Here is a 23041-nt window from a genome sequence, read left to right as displayed (position 1 = left end):
GTTCCTTAGGGTGGGGAACGAGAGGAACTTGTGAGTGGCCTCTGGTTTTACCAGTGTATGAGGGAGGAAGTTTGTAGTGGCTGAAATTCCCCCTCACACATAGACCCAGGTGAGTGGTGAACAGGCTACTTTCAAAAGCAGAACCTGTGGCACATGGGCATAGATTGAAGGGGAACAACCCAGACAAAGGAACTTCACTTTTCCAAGATACTAGTAACTAAATGCAAAGCAAGAAGACATTTTGCAGAATGAGAGAGTCTCCCCTCGCAGCAAGGGCCCACCCTCTGCATCCTGAACGGTGACCCACGCGCCCCTGACACTGCTCCTGCCCAAACCCTGGTAAAAAGGACACACATTCAGTGTAGCCAAAGCAGTAGCAAGTATAAGTGGGATAAAGAGAGGGAAAAAAAAGTGGAAAGAACTGAAGCAAAATCTCTACATGGGGTTTCAGCATCTGACTGTTCAGATACAAGTTTACAAATCTCATTCTCTACTCACTGTTAGAGGTACTTTTCTAGGAGAAGTAAAGCCATTATCTGGGGCATGTAACATTTTCTCCTTTTCCCCACTTGCTTTCTCCTTGCAGTACCTAGGAAAGAAGAGAAATCACAAGAAACAAATAAGACGACTCAGTAGCTTTCACTGAACAATCTTGTTCTATAGCCAAATTTATGAAGAAAGTCTCATGGGCTCAGTTTCTATAAAACACTGGTTCTGTTGGGAAAAAAGAAAAAAAAAAAATAGTGTTTTGTAGAAACCTAAGACTGTGTACTTGATAATGCATACTTTTTATTTTTTTTTCTTTCATTCTTCTAAGTTCTGCCACCTAATTCCAACTCGGGACTGTTATTAAAGCAAGGCTATGTTGTCAGGCTTTATGGTCGTTAAACCAGAGAGCAGCACCATCGTTATGGTTCCTCCACAGTGGGAAACACATAGGCTTCTACAGCACACTGTACCCATATGCTTGTTTATTGGTAGCAGGCACAGGCTGGTTGCTGATTATACAGTAAGCACCTGCCCATGGCAGATCTGGCTCGGGGCAGACTTCCTGTTACAGTGCCGCAGCTCCCTGAAATGAGATTTATGCAAACTGGCTAAAAGCTGTGATGTCACAGCGCCCTGATAGACCCAAGGGCTATCTCCCTTTTACAGACATTTGATAAAATCAGGAACTTCAAATACAACTCGGGAAGAAGTTCACCTCAGAACCTATTAGGGCAAACTATGAAAACTTGTTAGGGTCTTTCTCGTATCTTGAGATCCACCACTGCAAGGGACTTCACAGAGTCCCAGGATCTCACTTTTGTTCTTTTTTTCTTTTTTTTTTTTTTCTTTTATTCGTTGTTGTTTTTTATTTTGTTTGTTTCATGTGATTTTTCAAGTCAGTTATTCTGGATGTTTGAAAACTGAATTAAGAAAAATTCACTCAGAAGTTGGCTGAATGTTGCAAGCTTGCAAAATGGAAGGATTTCCCCTCATTCCCCCTGTGAGTATATGGGCTTTATTCCTAATAGGGATCACTGGGCTCAGTAGCAAAAGACAGAGTAAACCAGATTGTATTATTTGAGAATATCCTCTTTGGTCTGTATTTGCTATGCCAGGAAGTTGGGCTTCGGTCAATATATAAAGCTAGGGACGACGTTACAATGAATGGGAAATTAACATTTCCTCCCTATACTTGTATCTGATCTTGATCTCCATTTGTTTTCACAGATTAAATGTATGGTAGTTTTGTACGGTATGGGCATAGCAAGTCGGTGAATTTTTTTTCTTCAGCGCCAGCTTTGTGGTAAAAGGCCGAGTCTTGCTTCAGATTATAGTTTTTAATGATCTGAAGACTGACATAGTTTAAGTATACTTAACTTTCTACCAATCTGTGAGAAGAGTTGCTGAATACAGGTTTTACGTATTGCAAATTTTAGGACTCTGTGCTCTTTGTAATTATGGCATTTTAGTCTCTAGCTTCAGCTTCTTTCGAACTAATTCTCTTGAATTCACTTGCTCAAAAAAGCAATTGGTAAATGAGGGAAAAATCACACCGCTCTTAACTGGGTCTTTCAATATTTTCTGTCAGACACAAGTTCTTCTGTATGATTATGAGGCTGATTCTATCCTTTCTGTAACTCTGAAGTGTTGTTACGCTACTCTTATGTATCCTATCATGAGCTCGGAGATAGTCTTTATGAAGAACATAATGGAACTAACCTGCTGTTGAGGAAAAAAAAAAAAAAAAAAAATTCTAAGGAAAATGGGTAAAAGAGGCCCTAACAAGATTTTATAAAGCCTGTAGAAGCTGAAGAGATGGCAGATAAGGTGTTCTATGTGGCTGATGACTTATAATACTTGGTATATGTGTCCAGAAAAGAGGGAAAAAAAAGACATTGTAGATGCAATAGTCCTTCTAACAAAATTCATATCATGTTTTCTTTGTCTCATTCATGTCATGTTTTCATCGTCCCATCTAGTGAAGGCTGGCTAAAGCCATGTTTCTTTATCTTCCCCTAAGAAAGATGGCCCTTTGAATTCCACTCCTGACTGGTATCCGTACTGATTGAAAAAATACTTTTTCTTATTTTGGGGAGGTCCTTTATTCTAGCAGTTTATCAGTGGTGTCCCTGAAATCCACTATCTACCCAAAGAGTGAGAAGACCCTAAAATAACTTTTCTTTTTCTTTCTTTCTTTCTTTCTTTGAACAAACCAAGTTGCCCAGTGCATCTGTTGTAAGTATGTCAGGATAGGAATCCAAAAAGAAATTGAGAAAATGAAAAAATAACACATAGATTTCTCAATATGTTACTTGGTGAGCTTAATAAAAATTCCCCCTAAAACCACCCAAACCTTGTCCTCAAGTACTCCAGAAACCAGCATCTCATTTTTGTTATTATTATTGTAGATTTTCTGTCCACACATTCACTCATGGCTAACTTTTATTTCACTATTGAATTCTAGTGCATAAAATGAATAAATGGAGTAAAACTCTAACAGTCTAGCACATATGCTAATTTGTGTTGCAATTAATATTCGTGCTGAACTGTGTTCAGGTGAATGATACAACAGGCAGTGAAAATGTTATTACATCTTACAGGAACACTTGGCAGGGCAATTTGGTTTTGATTGCAGCGATTGATATGTTCAAAAATCAATGCTTTTGTGTTTTGTGCTTTCAGAATCGTTTTAAGCGCACTTTGAACACTGCCAGTTTGAGCCCCGCATGGCATCATTACAAATGTCTGTGCCTCTTGGGACTTTTTCTGAGGGGAGGCATTAGCCAGTTTGCAGACAGGGCTTCCTGTGAAGCAACACTTCCCTCCTCTGCCACTCCCCTTTCAGTTGAGGGTGGGTCAGTAACTGCCTTCCTCTCAACTTTGGTAGGAAACTCTTACCCCTCATTTGGAAAATGCTGCTTAAATGGTTTAGGAGTAGTGCATCTTTCTCCAAAGACTCTAAATCTTTGCATGGAAGAGTTCTGCAATGTGGGCCCAAGCCTTCCAATGCACGAGAGAATCTGGGTGTGCTACTGGGCAGAAAATTGATAAACCAAATACATCCTTACATAAAGAGGGCCTCAGTTATACGTGAATCCCTAAGTAACCACCTGTAGAAATCACATCTCTGAAGGGAGGCTTGAGAGCGGAAAAGTCCCTCAGAAGTGCTCTGTTCCATATAACTGCTTTAGCTCAGCAGTCCAGTGAGGCTGGCCCAACGAGTGAGTGTGTGAGTATTTTTACTCATCTTTTCTAAAATAGTTATACTGTAATTTTTTTCCCAAGGAAATGTGGTTAATCTTGGCCTTAAAACTAGTCTCAGAAGCACATCACTGGAAACTGTGTGGAGTATTTCTGAATCACATGCCAGTGAATAGTTATGTCAGGATAACAACAACAACAACAAAAAAAGATCAGCATTCCGTGAATTTATGGTCACCTGGAATCATCTGACAAGGTCCTGGTAAATAACAAGAATGTTCAGGTAGTTATTCAGTTGAGTCTCTTGTATCACTCTTAACTGATGCCAACCAAGCTTTCTCCTTTTTTTTGTGGCTTTTCCCTTGGTTTATAGAGCAAAGAAGGAAGATGGAAGCAACTCTCCATTTACCGAAGTCTGTGACAGACAGAATACTGTCTGTTGACATCTTTCTTGATGCTGGAATACGGTCTTAGGTTACTCACTGCAGTTCAGGGCATATAGGAAAGAAGATCAACCTCAGAAACAGCGATGAGTTACTAACAAAGCTTTCTCTCAGTATTTACAGGAAAACACTTGATAGAACAAATGCCCATTGAGATCAGTTAAGAACGACATTGTAAAATAAGCCATTCTTTGCCTTTTGTCCGGGCAAACAAAATAGTTCAGTGTCACGGCAGTGCTGTCAGTAAGTAAGATGGTGAAACGTGTGGGTGGGTGGGGAGGTTCCAGAGAAGGACAGAATAAGTGGTAATGATTGGTGCAAGAGGCAACAGCAGCACATGGCGAAACCTCTTCTTTCTAAATAGAGAAAAATGCGCTTTTAATAAATCTTAAAGAAAAGTTAGAGAGAGATTAGAACAGGTTCTTGGAAATAGTTTCTTGAATGAAAAAGAAAAGTATCGCACCTTCCCATAGGATAAGGATAATCAAGGAAAATATGATACACAAACTTCAATAATATTTAATAGAAATCTTCCCATATTAGTTTCTGTGCCCTCAAAGATCAGACACTAAGATGGAAAATGGTGCCATTTTATGTCCTTTGTGGTGATGAATTGGTCCAGGTTGCATAAGTTAATATGGACAGACATACAAATATTTAACCAATGGACCACTAAGAAAAAAAAATCATGGAAAGAAATTCCTACAATCCATAAGAGAGAGATTTAAAGTTCCAGACTTTCAACACAGACTATATAGAACTGATCAGTGTAAAAGCAGACTGTTTTTAATATGCTGAGTATCTGGAACAATCTCTGCAGTCAGCAAGATCTGTAAATATTAGGGAAATCACTTTTTTAAGAGTCTATTTAACACACCTTCCTTTGGCTCTGGTCATTGAATGCATCTGAACATTTACATCTGAACTTGAAAAACTAGCTACTGATAGTTGAAATACTTTGTTCTTAGCTCTCAGACTGTGAAAGACTATTGACTGCTACTGGGTATGTTGGACTGAAATGTGGGAATTTGAGAAATCTTAGGAAAGAAGGTTAGAGAAATCTTAGGGAAGAAGATAGCTAAGGAAGAATGCAACTAGGCAAGTCAAGCGTTCTTTGCCATGCCTCAAATTCATACTATTTACCTATTTTTGGACTGTTGCTTGGCCTTCCTTCCAAGCTATGGCTTTATAAAAGTATGACTGATAGAGCTTTTGTTGTAAGCAGTGAAAATTTTATACCTGGCAATTTAAGCTTAAACTGACTGCACACCAATTTCTTTGGAAGTTTCTTTACTTTTGGCTAAATATCTATCAGAGTTACAACTTTTGATGAATCTAGATATGGAAAATTTGCATACTTTCAGTCGGTTTCTCATATTTGAGTTGAAAGGAAACAAAGATCTTTCTTTCAAATGATATGTATTTATATGACTTTTTTAACCTAGATTTCTCCCAAAGAGTATGTTGTGTATTTTCTATTTGGATGTTGAGGTCTCTCTGTTCACGTAGTATGATTGCTTTTTGCTGAGTTAGGACAAATTAACATTTCTGGATATGAAGGTTGTTATAAAGGCAGAAACTTAATGCTGATACTCTTTAGGCTGACACAATTTTAACAGAAAGCATATATTTATGGAAATGGGGGCATAGGGTGAATTAATTTACGAAGATAATGAAAACTATAAATTCCTTTCAGAACGTCATCCCCCTGTTTTGTCTACGAAGAAAGCAAAACACAGCCTCACTACTTCTACTGGAATCATATTGATTTGGAGTGGGAGACTGGACCTATTACCTAGAGACCAGAAATAAAAGGAGTCTCTTCGATGTTATCCCTGCTGTGGATACAATTGAATCATGATTTACTCCCTTTACTTCAAATTTTCCTTACATTGTCTTTATTGTGGGCTATCATTTTCTCAAGATGTCCCCAAAGCATCTATCTACCACTATAAATTACAGATTATATTGGGAGCTGACAAGTAAGCAACTGATTTGTTCACAAGGCTTTGAGCATTCAATGGATCTGATGACCAGACAGGTTGTATTTTGGAAGTCATCATGTTTTAGGCAATCTTACCAGCACATTCTAATATGATACACTGATAAAGTACACAGCTGCCATTAAGGATCTAACAAGGTCCAAAGTACTTTCTAAAAGTATTTGCTATCCTTTTCTGTTCTAACATCTTAACCCTCTGGGAGCAACTCCCTATTTTTCTTTATCTATTTTCCTCATAGAAATCTTAGAAATCATATCCCTAGAAAATGGACATTTTTTAATACCAAATTCCAGAAGAATGATACAATGGAGTTAACCAGAAGAATTAAAGATGAGAGCTAATGAGAAATGGCAACTCTGATCTAGTTTTCACCAGAAAGAAATCTTTTCCTTTTGTCAGCAGCTTATCTCTGTCTGGATTTTAATGGCAGCTGCTGCCACAAGTTTCATTTTGTGAGCAATCTAAAGGAGCAAGAAAAAGAGAAGCTTGCCTGTGTTTTTGGCATGCTGTTCACCATTGCCTAAGCTTACAAAATGCTGGTGAATATATGAAGGAATAAACATATGCACATATAATATATGTCCATCCTGTGAGTTACCATATTGTCTTTAATATTTTTGCCCTTTTCTTTAAAGTTAGTTATGCTAAAGACATTAACAGAAGAAAAACGGTTCTATTAGTACCTCGCAGAAATAGTCTCCTTTCAGAGCAAATAGCAAGAAGGTTTTTTGAGTTCTACATTGCTGTTGACATCATGGAACACTTTTCAGAGTGGATGAAATTACTGTAGTGAATTTAACTTGCTCTAATTCTTCATTCTGGGAAAAAAAAAAAAAAAAAAAAAAAAGTAAATGTTAAATGAAGCAAAAGAGTTGAGCACAAATAACAGGCCACCTTTACTGAAACACCATAAGAAGTTAAACAGTACTCACATTGGACTACTCAGAGTGGTGAAGAAGACAAGCAGGGAAGTTGCCCTACATCACCTGTTCTAAGAAGCTAGAGAGAACTTGAATTCTGCAGCGAAGCGTCTAATAGGTCACAACTCTGTGTATGCCCCACATTTAGACTTTTTAAGTCTTCTCTGTGCATAATAAACAGCCCTGTATAAATGATTTGAACCAGCAAACGTTTAGACTTAATCTTGGACAAAAACTGAGAGAGAAAACATTTTCATTTTCCTCTGTTGACATCGTTACCCTCCTACAAACTGTCACCGTTTAGTGTCACCTCCTAGAAACACCCTGAGTAAGATGTTTAGGCAAGTCAAGTTTCTGCTTTCTCTGTTGTGTACAAGATGAAAAAGAATAAATGTCTGTCACTACCAAATAAAAGCTTTCTCTTCTGTGCTTGTATAGTGGTATTTTGGCTCAGGCCTTATGTCCCAGATAGCTGGACAGAAGGTTGGAAGGTGGGATGTCAAGAACTTACAGAATGCCACAGGACAAATTTAGTTACACAGACAGCAGAAAGCTCTCACTGGGTCTAAAGAGATGGATTTCTCCCCTCCCCCCCCCCCCCCCGCCCCCTTTTTTTTTTCTTTTTTTGGCAAAACAGTGTTTGGTGTTGAGCATTTTATTTCTGCTGGTTCAATAAGAACTTGAAGCCTCCCCTTCTTTCTCTAGGTAATATAAAACGTGTTGGCATCTCGTCTTCACTAAATGATAGGAATAATTTTGAATGGATTTGTCTAAGCTAACAGTTCTAAAAATTCCTCTTCTCGTTACAGCCCTCTGAAGATATGGTACCCTATGAGTCAGACCTCTACCGACAGCCCCATGACTATTACCAGTATCTCAACAGTGATGGAGAGAGTCATGGTGGTAAGTTAAAAAATATCTCCTTGGAGCATAAAGTCTCATGGTATACCACAGGAAAAAGGCTTTAGGACATTCAGGAAAAGAGCAAATATGCTGCTGTGATCTATAACGTACAGGCACATACTTTCAGATCAGAAACCAACAGCAATCTATTCTGCTTAATGGCACTGTTCCAATCCAGCAATTGCAACACAGATTTCTCTGAAATAGGATTTTAGAAAACAGTGAATGATGTAAGGAGCTTCCAGGACATTCAGTGTATTACCAGGAAGGTGGGACCTCGTGATCTCTATCCTTCATTATCTTCACTGTGTTTTAGCTTTCCTCTGCAGATCAAAACCACTCTGCTTGTTTCAGAAATCTCCGAGGACAAGAATTTGCAATACTTCCCTTCTTGCATTCCTGTCTCCAATTCCTGCTTGACTTAGGTCCTAAATACTCTGTTAATGCCTTCATTTAATTCTGTTTCTCTGGCATTTGGCTTTTTTCAACTCCATGTATTTCTCTCTTTCTTTTGATCTCTTTTGCATGCTGCCACATGTAGCTGAAACTTTCACTCTTCCTCCAGTACACACAAGTACTTCCTCTCTCTAAATCTACATAAAACTTCCTTGTAGTGTTTGTACATAAATCTAGCTTAAATTAAAATAAATTATTGTTAACATCATACATGCGATTTAAAGGCCTGGTTTCTTCTATATTTTCACATCTTGTGGGGACTGGGCTCTAAATCAAAGTAGAAGGGATAGTCCAGCCCTGTGAATTTTGTCTCCTGTGCAACACAATGGTCCAGCAACACCACCCTGGAAATATCAGGGTCAATATTGACTCAAGAAGGAAAAGCACCGTTCTACTGTATCACTTGTGGCAGTCCCTTCAGATCCTGGAGTTTCCCTAAAAGACTCCTATTGATATAGCAACTAGACGCATCACTCCTCAATTTAAGACATCTAACAGCTTCACAGCATAGCACTGTTTTATCTGTGGCAACAGAAACTACCTGAAGGGACAGCAAGTTACAGAATAGGATTGTTCTGGGCATTTACCTGGAAAAGATTCCTACCTAAGTTTGTTCAGTACATTGCATTCAAGAAACACCAATGATATTCTTAAGGCCTGGAAACAAAGAACCGATTCATTTTTTATAAGTTATCTCATGGCCTTTGTCAAGTCACATTAATCAAACCCAGCAAATTCCACATGGAAATTCAGGGTTTTTACAATACAAACTGTACCTGTTTACACACCCATAAAATGAGGATAAAATTTATTATCTCAAAAGGCAATTGTGACAATTAAACAATAAATACAAAAGATGTCATGTAGGAAAAAGCACTGGGAAAGAACTTTTCTGTCATTAAATCTAGGTTACCTCAAGCTACAACACCCCTTTATCTTTCATAAACTTATCATCTCACCTGTTTTACTGCCCATTTTTCTGTTGGAAGGTTGTGCCTAAGCTACAGTGTTCACATCATTAGAATGTTTTTACCCATCACCATGAACCCTACAATAAATCAAAGTCATCTATATGAGTTATGGCCTAAGTAGTAGCAGTACTTGTCCAAAAGACTCCAAAAAAACTGTTTAATGTTTTTACTCCTACAGTAAGTAGTTATGCAAGAGGCAACTTAATCCCAGCCTGAATATTTCAATCCATTTTTTATTTATGAAAGTGCCTGCAGTGTATTTGCTTGTGTCCAAATATCTAATGTGCCCTATCCTCTCCTGAATTGCACAGTCTAAGACAACAATGAGCAACGACAGCATACAGAGGGGAGTGAAACACACAAATTATCTAATTTTTCCTCTTTTCTATAAACATTGGCAAACCAAACTTTGGCTTTTTTTTTTTTTTTGACAAAAGTAGTAGGTCTTGAGAAAAGCCACGCAGAAGTGCAGGAAAGGGAGATTACAAATTACTATGTGTTCAGAATAACGAGGATAAAAGTGTAATGATTAACAAATGATGGGGAAAATTCATAAAGAAGGTGCTGCAGTGATAGTGTTGAAGTGAAAGAGGTGAGAACATGATTAGGTAAGAAAAATGAAGAACTAAGTAAGACAGAATTGAGGAAAGAGCGTTCAGGTTGGGGTACAGCGAGAGCACTGGGAATATATAAAATATAATTTTGCAGGTCTACTCAGTAACACTGTGGACCTCCAAGAAAAACTGTCAGATAAAACAAATAGATACTGTAAGACTGAGCAAGTCTTCTGACTGCACAAATACGTGACTGCTACAGAAACAAAGGCTTGCTCAAGAGTCAGACTACCTCTCTCTCACTGTTAGCAAATTAATTTTGTGAAAGAGGTATGGCAATAGGTTAAGCTGTAGATCTATGCTACATGCATTACTGTCATGTTTTTAGAAAACAATACTGAAGACAACCCTCATGCCTTGTTTACCTGAGTTGGTAGCAAAGTGCACACAACACTAGTTTAGTACGTAAGAGATCATTGCCAGTAAGTGAACTGAATCAGACACACAAAAATACACCATAGAAAATCCCTGTGTTCAATCACATCACGCACTGTTTGCATTTATTTTACATAATGCAGTTTAATTATTTTGTAAATGCTGCAATAAACACAGGGACTGTCATACAAGACAGAAGCTACTTTGAGTGATTATGTATTAGTCCATCACCCTACCCTGAGCTTGTACGCTAGTAAGTCTGTAAATGTAATGTAGCGTATTTTGTAACACTACTGCAATCTTAGTAATTACAAAATTCAAAAATTCAACTGCAATTTTCTCTTTAAGTTCACTAAATGTCATTGGCTAAATAAAAATATTTTTTGTTTGAAGCTGAATTTTGACCACTGTTCATTTTGCTGCTAGCCTCACGGAACTTACCAGATTCTGTAGGCTGGGATTTTACTTTCTTCCCACCTCCTGAAGCAATATGCTAATTTAAGAAACTCTACTTTGATTTTTTTTAGGATTTTAGCCCATGTAGCAGTGGAGGAAAGTCCAAACATGTGAGCCTTAGTCGGAAATAATATAAGGCGAATAGAAAGAATTCCAGACTTCATTAAAAAAATCCCCTCACTTTGAAGCCATTCTTGTGACGTGCTGGGGCCTGACTCATGGATTTTCAAACATTTGGCATTATTAAAATCATGAAGTTTGTTAATTTGTAAAGTGAGAGCTAATGTGATTCTGTTGTCATTAGGGATTATACTGCTGCATTGCCACGGCATTTCACTCAACAGAGGGCGGTTCTGCAGGGAATCAGGACGCGTTTTTCAGTGTCCTTCAATGTTCTTCTCATTTCCTCTGCTTTTTTTTTTTTTCTTGGCTTGTTTTTTCAGATGAGTGAAACACAGTGGGAACATTTAAACTGTACGTTGTGGTGATGTGTAAGATACACTCTCCTAACTCAAAATGAGTTGGGCTGTCTGTGCAGCACAGAGCAGAACTGGCTGCTCAGAGCTTGCAAGCAGAGCCATGTCAACAGAGTCGTCATCTTAGACGGGGCAGAGGGCTGTGCTGACGGAGCTGTTGTGCTTCCGGTTCGAGAGCTGGCTCGTGAATTTCTGTGAGGTTTTGCACTGCATGATGCAGATTTAGCCTGTTACCCCACTTTGTAATAAATACTTTTCCTAAGCCTATTTCACCTTCTAGCTCCTGGTCCTGATGTTGTTTGTCTATTAGAATAGGAGCAAAGCACTTTACACTGGGCATAGGACAACCCAGAAAGCTCAGTTCTGTTTCTTACTGGAAGAGCTCGCATCTACCTCCACAGCGAATATCAGCACAATGCCTTTAGGTCCAGTATTGCTTCCCAACATGGGAGGGAGTTTAGACCTCATGACTGTCCTTCCTCTAACCTTTCATTACATACAACACCAAAACAAACATGATCTCCATGTCTCTGTAAGTGAGAATTTTTTTCACATCCTCTTTCACTTCACATGAAATTTCTCATAATGACTCCATTGTATACCTATAGCTTGGTTTTTAATGACATTTTCCTTGACCCAAAGAATATACACTTTCCATTTCTAGAATCTTTCTCTCCTTTCTTTTCTCTTTGCTCCACCTTTATGTTTTTGTGAAAAGATCAGAATTACTGTGCATTGCTAACGAAACAGCAACAAGAACACAGACGGAAATAGCTGCCGTGCAGCTGATAACTCCAATACCTGCAGATACTGCTATCTAGAATTTTTTTAATCTTTTAATGTGCAATAACTTAGCCAAGAAGGGTAACTGCAAAGGAGTTTGTGGATACAGAATTTGGAATTTCATTTTCAGTGCAACTAAAACAATTTTTTTTTTCCTAAGTATCACTGTGAAACCATCGATAACTGAAACAGAAATAAGGACATTTGTCTAGTCACAATTTTGGACATAAATTTGTGTTGAAGTAGTTTCTGACGGATTCATTTGGTAACTTATTAGTATTATGTGGTCACTATAAGTCCTCAAATGCTGTGCTATTAGTATTATTCATAGTAGTGCTTTTACAGCAGGACATAATTCCATTAAAAATGATTTCAGTACTGAGTAGTCTTAATGTTACATAGTGTTTAACATGAGTATGCATAAACAGTGTTAAACAGGTTAATTTATTTGCCAAGAAAAAGTATAAAAGAACAGCTCTGGAGGCAGCAGAAACCTTGTTATAGGCTCCAATAGACTAAAAGTTATTTTGAAGTACAAAAACATCACTGCTGATAAAAGCATTTCAGAAGAATCAGAAGGGTACCACTTGGAGTTTGCACAAATACTCAGGGCTATGCATGTTGGAAATGTACAGTCTTGACTCCTGACCACCACAGCTACTCCTAGTAAGACACTCCGCACCCGAAGACCTACTGTTGGCAGACTCAGAGAGTTGTGCCTGGGCTTTGTCGTCCTCATGATTACATACTGATCTCATTTGCTGTATTAGATCATCAAAGACAAGAGGTCTTTGACAGATATGTTCACATCTGACAGAGGACCTTCTGCACAAGGAGTAAAGTCAGATTATTCTAAGGAACACGAGGATAGATTAGTCCTGTGATGTATTCTCAACAATTTATTATATGGGTTACCAGAGACATATTGGGCCTTCATGGTTGGCTCTAAGTAGAGAAATCTTCAGTAGTTTAGCCCAGTAAAAATATGAGTTGGAGTGTATCTATCTCCCAGCTAAAGAAATAAGTTTCAGACTGAAAGTGCCCAAAGCCTCCTACCAGGAGGATAACCTGTGATAACCTGTGCAGTCAGACTCACAGTGAGTGAAACGCAGTGGGAACATTTAAATTGTACATTGTGGTGATGTATTTTATGTATTTCTATATATTTCTACATGGACATTTCTACAGGCCTGAGCCATAAAGGCATGTACAAGGGCTCACAGCTTCCCAAGTACAAGTATGTTGTAATGTTGTAAATGTAGGTATGTAATAAACATATCAGCAGGTTCCCTCCAAAGGAAGTCACATTCAAAGTCACTGACCTGGTTTTCAAATCCTCAGGGATGCTACACCTAATTGCTTGAAACATAAGTGAGGAAGGATGAGGAGATAGAAGCTGAGAGAAAGAACAAAACTGGTACTGAAGAAATCATATTCTCAGGACATTAGATAATGTCATACCCAATAGCATCATATTGCAGAATGAGACAATCGCTCCTCTCTATTCCTTCAGTACAACTACCCTTGGAACAATATGTTCAGTTCTGTCCCTCATATTATCAGAACATTGTCAACAGCTGGGAGGGGGCTTGGAGGAGTGCACAAGCATGATTAGGGGGCTGAATATACTGATTTATTTGAAAGATTGAGAGCTAAATACATGCAGTTGGGCTATGTGGTAATTAGAAATAGATTGTAAGTGTACATGGTAACAACCTGAACATAATAAGGGTAGGAAAGAAATTATTTATAATAACACAAAGGAAGAAAACTTGGAATAGCGAGATAAAAATTAGAAATGTTACACCAAAGCATAAAGAAATTTTTTCTGTGCACATACAATGCATGAAGAGTTAAAGTACAGAGGGCTAGTTCCAAGCTCAGTCAGAGCAGAGGACGTGATGTTGACTTTGATTTTTAAAAAAGAGCACAAATACATGCATAAATGCAAATATGAGCAGCTACAGAATGTGAGACAGAAATAGAGTTTGCTTCAAATTTCCTCCAGCAGATTTTAAATTCTGAGCAGCAAATTTGAAAATTTTGGAGAGGCTTATATTGAACAACAACCTCAAACTGAGAACTGTGTAGAATTTAATCTAATCATAACAGCAAATAAATCAAGTAGCAGTATACTCATTATCTGAGTACTTTTTAAATTTTTGGAAAAAAAAAAAAAAAAAAGGAAATTGTCACAGAAATTTCTAGCTTAATAGAGAGATTAAAAATCTAGAGAAAGGGGCTACATTAGAATTTCCTTCAACAATTAGAATTCAATTAGAATTGCATAATACCATACACCAAACTCTTTATTCTTTTATTCTCTGGTATTCCTACTGAAAAATATGGTGCATACCAAGACATGATTACAGGAGATAAGCCCCATGCTTTTTCTGTAGCATTCCTGAAATTTGCTAGCAGATGAAAATAAAGATGGAAGATTAGTGTAGAATGATCAGATCATCTTCATCTGCTCATTTCCATACCGTGAAGAAAACTATAATGACAATCTGACAATATGTAAATCAGTATAATTTGTTGCCTCAGGAATGACAATGTAAGATTGTTAGAGTCTCTTCTTGAGAAAGGTGCCAGCATTAATGTCTTTTGCATGTTCTGCTATATTATCATTGAAATCCATCACTCCATCTAGGAGTATTGTCCTAATTAAAGTGGCCTAAGAAGTACTGTCCAGCCACAGGCACCTTGGAGATTAGGAAGAGAAACATTACAGGAATCTATATAGATTGTCACCAGAGACAGACAGGTCTACAGGGATGGCGTGGAATGGGCAGAAGGGACAGCGGTGGGAGTAGGAACCAGTGAAAGACTGGTAAATGCTATGTTTCTTACTTTTGTAATGACAGACAAGCTGCTGTTTTCTTTAGATCATTACTGGGAATATCATCCACACCACATGCACAGTGAGTTTGAGACCTTTGGAGACAACCACTTCACAGAACTGCAGAGTGTACAGCCTCCCCAGCTGCAGCAGCTCTACAGGCACATGGAGATTGAACAAATGCATGTCTTGGATTCTGCAATCCCAACTACACACATTGGACTCAACCACCAGGTATGGTTACCCACCCTTATGCAGAATTTAGATGATAGTTATCATCTAAATAAGGAATGGAAGGGCAAGGAACAGAATGTGTCAGGGAATGAAAACGAGAGATTGTTGAAACAAATTGTATGAATTTCTGCTGTCCAATACTTGATATAAAACTCTTCATTCTCAGGACAAATGTGATTTAAGCTTTCTTTCTATCTGGACGATGAGAAGCCATGTTCCTCAAACAGTGCATAAAAAGATAGTTTCAAAATTGTGTTTAATTTGGAATGAAAATCAACTGCTTTGAAATTCTGCAGAGGAACTGGGCCTGAGCAGCTGTGCACTGCCATAGCAAAGGTGTCCGTGCCTCCTGGGAAACATTCTGAGCCCCACCGTGGTAGGAATATTTTTTAAAAATTTGAAGTATCCCTGGCAATTTTACCTGACCTGTGCAACAAATAATAACAAAGAAAAGTCAATGGTAATGTTACCACAGTGAAACACATTAAGGCCAACCTCCTTGTGTTTTTGTCTGAAAGAAGCTAAATGATGACCCGAAGCCCAGTATCTTGTCTCTTCTCAGATTTTACAAAAAGTCATCTGCCCATGAAAATAGGCATTCTGATGTGCAGCAGTCACCAAAGTGCCAGTGAACGATCACTAAAGCTGACATTATGAAGGAGTTCCAGGGTACTGCCAAGACTCTAGAGCGAACTGGGCACTGAGATCCTACAGACTGTGCTCCATGTCATTACTGGGAGCAATCAGAAAGCTGGGATAGTTTGTGCCAAGGAGTTTCCCAGGGCAGGCGAGATACAGATGATGTGCTGTATACAAGGCAGAGTAGGAATGAGATCAGAGACAGAACCGTTTGCTGATTACCCTGCTGTGTGTAATGGTGCCATCACGAAGATTTTGTAAGAAAAACTACATGCATGTAATTGTTATTTTAGGTTTCTTGTTCACAGCAAACTGAAATTATATATAAATACTATATTAATTAAAAACAAGGAAACAAAGACTGATTAAGTTAACAAGTATCGACAGGAAACTGACTTACTGCAAGCCATCAAACTTCTTACCTACAACTCAAAAAAAAATCAGGAATAGAATATAAGATGTAGTTACAAACAAAGAATTAGGAACAGAAAGTTACAAATATATATATATATAAAAAAAGCGCTTCATGGAACAGAAGCCTGTGGGAAGCTTCAAGTCATTTCAGTTGCTCAGTGCAACTGCTAACACGTTAACAACCAACCGTTCCACCCAACCAAAGGCAAAGAAAAGTTAGATACATTACAAGTGTCTTTGGAAGCACCACCAAAAATCAAGAGAGGGTGCTTCTGCTTAACCTACTTCAGTCCACTCAGTTTCCATCTTTCATTTCAGGAGTACAGACACAGAATTAATTTTGCTGCAACTTTCAATAGAGCGTTCTCTCTTCCCCACCCCATGCCAAGCTGCAGAAGATAGTCGCCCTTACCCTCCTCTTCCTTACCAGCTGGGGACATTTTTTATTTTTATTCTTATTTCTTAAACAACTGTGTAGCTCATGCAAGTGGTATTCAGCATGCTCTGAGGTTCAGACTCTGGTGTGTCTCAGCCGCAGTCCTAGGCAGCACATACAATTATTCAAGGCATTTCCACGGAAAGAGAAGCAGGAAGCAAAGTTTATTTCTCAGCTGAATTCGCCAGTTACTAACTGCACCCATGGCTGTCATGCAGTGTCATAGTTACAGTTTGCAAATAAAGGAAGAACGTGAAAAGATACTTCTCCGATTTTCTGTTGATACCACATTATTTTGTGAAATCAAATTCAAAGCTCAAACTATTATTCTTGGACAACAGGAACTTCAAACAGGTGGTCTCTTCAAGTACTAAATGAAGAAGAGAATACTTGCTCTGAAGGGAGAATGAAAAGAAATGGTGGAAGATTGTGAAGAGCTTTAGAAAGGGAAAAACCACAAGTGGATGCCACAGGCCTTGAGATAACACCGGAACATGGAGAGCAGCTAGCAGTTTAAGTTTTTTCTCTCTGAGTTGTATTAATGAGCTGCTTTCTTCAAACACACTAGTGGGACCTCTGCAACTCTGGATGTATTGACCTACACTGAGTTTCAGGCATTGCTAAAGTGGGCGTAAGCAAAAATACAGCAGACAGGGAAAGGAGGGGTAGCGCAGGGGAAGCTTAGGATAGTCCTCAGGTTAGTCTGAGCAACCTCCTTTGCTTGAGACACTGTTCCTCCCACACAGCATGCTCCCACCTTCCTCCTCCAGCCCCAGAGGAACTCACTCCCACTCCTCAACACACTCTAGCTTTCCGCAGCCTTTGCCTTTCCAGGTGCACCCATCTGTGTTCCTCCCCTGAAAGACACTGTCCCACCTTTCCATTCCCCTTCCCCCATGACACTCTCTCCCTTCCCTCCCACCCGTGAGGCCGCAGCTTTCTTAACTGTAAAAAAGCTAAAGGTGACTCTGTGGTGAGGGCTGAAGTTTCGCTCTTGGGGATGTGACAGGAAGCTTACACACACTCTTACCCAATCCTGGCCTTCCTGCCACGTTTGGCTCCAGCCAATCTGCCAACTCACTAACCGCCAGCTGCTGAACCCCAAAACCAGCGCTCGGCACGCTCCTTATTGGGACATTTTCAACTGGTGCAAAACTCATCTGAAAAGCACCACTCGGCCAAGCCTGACACAGGGTGGGTGGTGTGAGTCACGAGGTGAACACCCACTCCCTGCTTCAGCGCCTGAGCTTGTACAAAGGCAATCATGCTCCAAATGCCCTGTTTGGTGGAAGGAAGGAAAAGCAACTCAAAAGGAGCTCACCTTCCAGGAGTAGCAATCTGGCTCAGTTCATGAGAAACACATTTTATTTGCTGCTGAATGGGGGGGATTTTTAAAACTTTTTTTTTTTTTTTTTTTTTTTTTTTTTAATGTAGAAATTGAGTTCTTACTCCACAGCCATCAGACTGATTTATTTCTCCTCCTTCAGTAAGGAGCTGCAATAATTCTTGGCAACTGGTCTCGATCCCTAGCAAACTAGACAGCAACTGAGAATTTGCAGAGCTGAGGTATATTCCATACTGCTTGTGACAAGACCTCTACATAAGGGGAAGGTTGCAGATGAGAAATCCCCATCGATGAGGAATTTTCCAATAACCACATAGGAAAATAGATCATGATCCAATATGATGTATCCCTATCAGTAAGGCTATTCCTCTCTTCAAGGGGGAAATTCAGGACAAGAAGCTGACAAACCTGTGTAACCCTGGCTCCAGAGATGGATGCAGTCCTGCAGCGATTCAGTGTTGTCAGAAGGTACTATGTCTGAGAAAGGAAGAGAACAAGAGCCAAAGGCAGTCAAAGTGGCTATGCCAAGACAAAACTGATCAGATCTGCAAAATCTACAAGAGTGGTTCCAGAAAGGCCATGTTAGGAAAAAAAAAAAAAAAAAAAAAAAAAGTTCCTTTCAAAAGCAGTTTTATACTGGGGATAAGCAGCATGGATCAGAAACTCATTAGGAAGAATGTTATCTTGGTTTATAATCACTACACAGAAGGAATGTTGCGATGTTTCGAAAGCAGTTAAAGTATTTTCAAAGCAATTAGTACCAACAGAGCATTTTCTATACAGAAGGCTTGAGTATAAAATCTAATTTTTGAAAAATGTTCATATAATTATCAATGTATTAGACAGAGGCATCTGTTATATGAATATTGTCTTCAACCAGGAAAAAAAAACACACAGTAGGTTCTTGGCCCATTAGGAAACCTGGTACTGTGTGACTTCTTCCACCTTCATAAGTAGGGTTCTCCTACTTAAGCAACACAGCTTTCTCTACCCCCAGCAAGACAAAATATGTCTAAATTAGAAAGAGAAGGTTGCTGAACTGGGGAGGTATGGGAGATGGGGGACAGTATCACTTGCATGGGACATAACCTATGGGAAAGTTCTGACTTTCACGACTTTGTTCCTCCCTCCCTTTTGTAAATACTTATTCGAGATGCATTTTGGCACATGTGTAAGTGATGACTGCTATGTGTTTTTTTTAGCTGCATAGTATTTATTTTAATGTCAATGACTAAGTCACTCACTCTAAACAATCTCATATACCTTTTGCTTTCTCCCCCTTCCTCTGTAACTCTCTCCCTATCTCCTTTTTTCTCCTGATGTCCCACTCTCTATCACTACTTCCTCCCTCTGCTATTCTTTTCTCCCAAAGGTTTCCTATTTGCCCCGGATGTGCCTACAGTACTCCTCTCCACCGCAGCCCAGTTCTGATGAGGAGGACATAGAGAGGCAGAGCCCCCCACTGGAGGTATCAGATGGGGAGACCGATGGTGTGGACCCTGGGCCTGGAATTATGCATGGTGAAACAGGTCAGTGAAAACAGAGGGACTTTCCTGTGCTATGTGCTGAGCAGCTGTTACGTTACCATGACAATAATGAAAAAACTGGTAGAACTGCTGTGCTAGTATTTTATCCCACTGCCAAAGCTTTGCTTTCCCTGACTCCTTGAACTCTGCTGTCTTCTGAATCTTTTGTGACCCTAACCGTGTCTGTATCTCAAATATCATTTCTTCTTGTACTCCTGCTTTCTCCTGCCCTGCTTATTCAGGCTTCTTCCCAGCTTTTGACATTTCTATTCCAATTTCCATTAGCAGATGGGAAAACCAAGGCAAGAAGCTCAAGGAACTGATTTTAAAAAGTACTGAGCTGTGTTTGCTCAGTACCTAAAAGTTTGGTTCTGTATAACCTGCCCAAATTAGCTTCAGATTAGTTTCAAATTAACAATGTTTCTAATTATCTTCAAATTAGAAAATTAATTTTAAAATTAATTTGGAATTCCTTATTATCATTTTTTAATTCTTGGAACAGCAATCCATGTTATGTCTTCATGGGATAACTCGTTCTATTGCTATAAAGGCTGCAAATTGAAGAAGCTATGTAACTGACAAGCTAGCTAAAACAGTTATATGAACTATATTATTTCTTCTGTTTCATCGAGGACTACACAATAATACTAATGCTCCACTGCTTTTCTTCTCTGTTTCTCACACAGGCAGCAAGAAAAAGATACGCCTGTATCAGTTCCTTCTGGACCTTCTTCGCAGTGGGGACATGAAGGACAGCATCTGGTGGGTGGACAAGGAAAAAGGTACTTTCCAGTTCTCCTCCAAACACAAAGAAGCATTGGCGCACCGCTGGGGCATCCAGAAAGGCAATCGCAAGAAAATGACTTACCAGAAGATGGCACGGGCTTTGAGAAACTATGGCAAGACAGGGGAGGTCAAGAAGGTCAAGAAGAAGCTGACCTACCAGTTTAGTGGAGAGGTGATGGGAAGGGGGGTCACTGATAGGAAGCATTATCCTCATTGAGGCCATGGGACCCTAAGCAAGAAAAATATTAAGACCTCCAGGCTGGATACCAGCAGAGTAGATGGACGCATCTTTCTCTTTGCTTCCTGTGCCCCCTTCTCTGCCTTTAAAGGGCCTTTGCCGTCAGATGTTTCTGGTACGAATTCCCTTCTTCAGCATCTGAGAATCCTAAACGTGACAGAATTCTTTGCTTCCATCCTCCAAGTTGGACAGAGTTGGGAAATTTAAACAATGTACAAATATGTTATTGTCAGGAAAGATTTTTTGATTGTATTGTTACTAAAGTATACGGCTGATGAAGTTTTGCCTTCAAAGGTGGTGCTGTGTCATTCACAGTGACACTGCATTAGCTTACAGCTTTGAAACTAGCATTAATACAGGCTCTGCCGCAGCTCTCAAGGCTAGAGAGAAGTTTGCAGATCTTGGAATGATACTCATTCTTTTAAATAGTAATAACATGTACATATTTAATAAAATTTGATATAATGAAGTCCTAGTGTTTGCATAATAAATGATTACTTCACAAACAAATCTCATGTGCATTCAATTATGCAGCTATAGCTCTCATGTGGTATTTGAACAAAAGGCATGCTGGGCTACAGGGCTTTATCATCTGTCCCTGCTTTTACTTAGAAACATATCAATGCTGTCAAACTAAGTAACTGAGATAATAGGTGAAAGACATCACTGTGAAAGAGGCTATAGTGCTAAAGTCAATTTTAAAATATATTTATGTATCATCTTTATTTTTTCCTGTGCCAATGAAGCCCTGCCAATTGAATAACTTTACGCGCTTATCCCAAGAGTGCCATTTACAGCTCTATCCGGTTCAGAACATAACAATTAACCATGTTCTTCTGTGGTTTCACTCATTTTCCTGCTCCTGTTCTTTCCTGTTGCTTGCTTACTCCACAGTGGTATCTTGATTTTAGCTTATGAACCTTCCTGGGAAATGAGCTGTCTTTAATCGTGCTTTTGCAGAATTCTAGTTCAACAGGTTTTTAAGCTTTTAGTTGTGGAATTTAGTCCCTGCTGTAAAACAACAGGAAGTAGTAACAACTGCATTGTAAAAATTACACTCAAAATGCAAAATAAAAGAGAATTCAACACCTGAGATACAATGGTAAAGTCACCCCATGCAATGGTAAAGTTACCCCCATACCATAGGGTAAAGTTACCTCATGAAAACACGTAAGAAAACCTGCATCAGCCAGCACTGAGAACATCAGCATTTTAACATTTAACATTATTTAACATATCTTGACTGTGGTTAAGCACTCGGAAATCAGGAGATGTCATAATGACTGAAATGAATGAAGCATTCTTTTGCTGTTTCTACAAATATACTGTAATAGTTTAGTTACACAGTTACAGAACTTCAAACGAAGCTACGAAATATTCACCCCAACTCCAGTACATACCTGAAGTACTGGAAAAACAATTCGTGAGTTATTTATACTCATAATCTCTGCATATATTCATAGCCTGTGACCATCACCAATAGAAAAAAAATGTATTTTGGGAAGATATAACAAAACCCAGTAACCTAGGTGGGAGAAATTAGATTCCAAAATAGATGAGGTGAAAAGAGACAGGTCTAAAATAAAGAGAAGGGTTTTGATTAACAATGTTAAGCAGTAGGAGAACTTGCAAAACACAACCATTTGGAAGACTGGACTAAACTTGGAGCTTTTCAGAACTTGCTCCTTGCTGAAACCAGAAAGAGTCGAAAGTGATGAATTTCTTACAGACCTGAGTTGGGTAAGTTATACCTAAACATGGTCACTTTTATCTACACTAACAATCTCACTGTGGAAATGAGAGGTCTGGTGACATCACTGGGCTACAGTGAATCTTTGCAGCCAAAGAGAAAGAAGCACTTGCTTTAAAAAGTTCATGGTGCAGCACTTCCCAAATCTTGTTCCCAGTTCATGAACACAATAAATATATCGGTCAGTGCCAGAGATCAACTGGGGGTTAAAAGTAAGTAAGGGCATCATGTATGTTCTCCTAGTCAAGTATTTTATATTAAATTGGGGTTAGGATATGTCAAAAACTATGAAATAATTTACGAAGAGATTTTGTTTCTAAAATGATATTGTAACAATTTATTTCCTACAGGACATAATGTAAAACTCATTAAATAAGACTTGTGCAAACTCAGTCTGCATCCATATTGCAAGTGTAGGATGGAAGCTCAAGACACTGTAGCTCTCAGAGGACTAGAGCAGCACTCGACATTGACATAAGCAGGGTTTCTTCAGTCCTGAGCTAGAAACTCAGGACTTTTCTGCTTGGTAGTTATGATTACTGTACAGCATTGACTTGCTACTAGAAAGAGATAAAAGAAATTTGCCCTTATCAGACTTGCAGGTTTGATATTCAAGAAAACAGGAGGATTAATTCCTCTCTTCATAAAAATATCTTAATCAAAAACAGCTGAAAAGCAGAACCGATCATTCTCTGACACTGTAGTTTGGAAGAGAAGGATCATTTCCTCTTGCAGGAAAAC

General features: G+C 38.9%; 1 protein-coding gene across 2 annotated transcripts; it reads left to right on the top strand.

Moving 5' to 3' along the window:
• The first annotated feature begins 1082 nt into the window (after nt 1-1082).
• SPI1 (Spi-1 proto-oncogene) lies at nt 1083-21258 on the top strand. Of its 2 annotated transcripts, XM_035327625.1 has the most exons (5): nt 1115-1489; nt 7866-7959; nt 14979-15166; nt 19373-19529; nt 20213-21258. In XM_035327625.1, exons 1-5 carry the CDS (start codon nt 1445-1447, stop codon nt 20527-20529), a joined length of 801 nt encoding a protein of 266 aa, XP_035183516.1. In that variant the 5' UTR covers nt 1115-1444; the 3' UTR covers nt 20530-21258. The 2 variants fall into 2 exon arrangements, with proteins under 2 accessions (XP_035183517.1, XP_035183516.1); XM_035327626.1 differs by lacking the exons at nt 19373-19529; nt 20213-21258 and adding an exon at nt 18379-18896 and having other exon boundaries at nt 1083-1489.
• Nucleotides 21259-23041: the final 1783 nt, after the last annotated feature.

Source organism: Oxyura jamaicensis, chromosome 5 (genome assembly GCF_011077185.1).
Source record: "Oxyura jamaicensis isolate SHBP4307 breed ruddy duck chromosome 5, BPBGC_Ojam_1.0, whole genome shotgun sequence".
Taxonomy (NCBI): Eukaryota; Metazoa; Chordata; class Aves; order Anseriformes; family Anatidae; genus Oxyura; species Oxyura jamaicensis.
Note: the sequence above shows the minus strand (reverse complement) of the source record. Positions and strands in the feature narration are given on the sequence as shown.

Bases quoted from the DNA above. Each gene is read 5' to 3' on its own strand.
- SPI1 (XM_035327625.1), top strand. From the start codon at position 1,445: ATGTTGCAAGCTTGCAAAATGGAAGGATTTCCCCTCATTCCCCCT. The intron at 1,490-7,865 runs GTGAGTATATGG...TTCTCGTTACAG, and splicing joins GATTTCCCCTCATTCCCCCT to CCCTCTGAAGATATGGTACC. The intron at 19,530-20,212 runs GTCAGTGAAAAC...TTTCTCACACAG, and splicing joins AATTATGCATGGTGAAACAG to GCAGCAAGAAAAAGATACGC.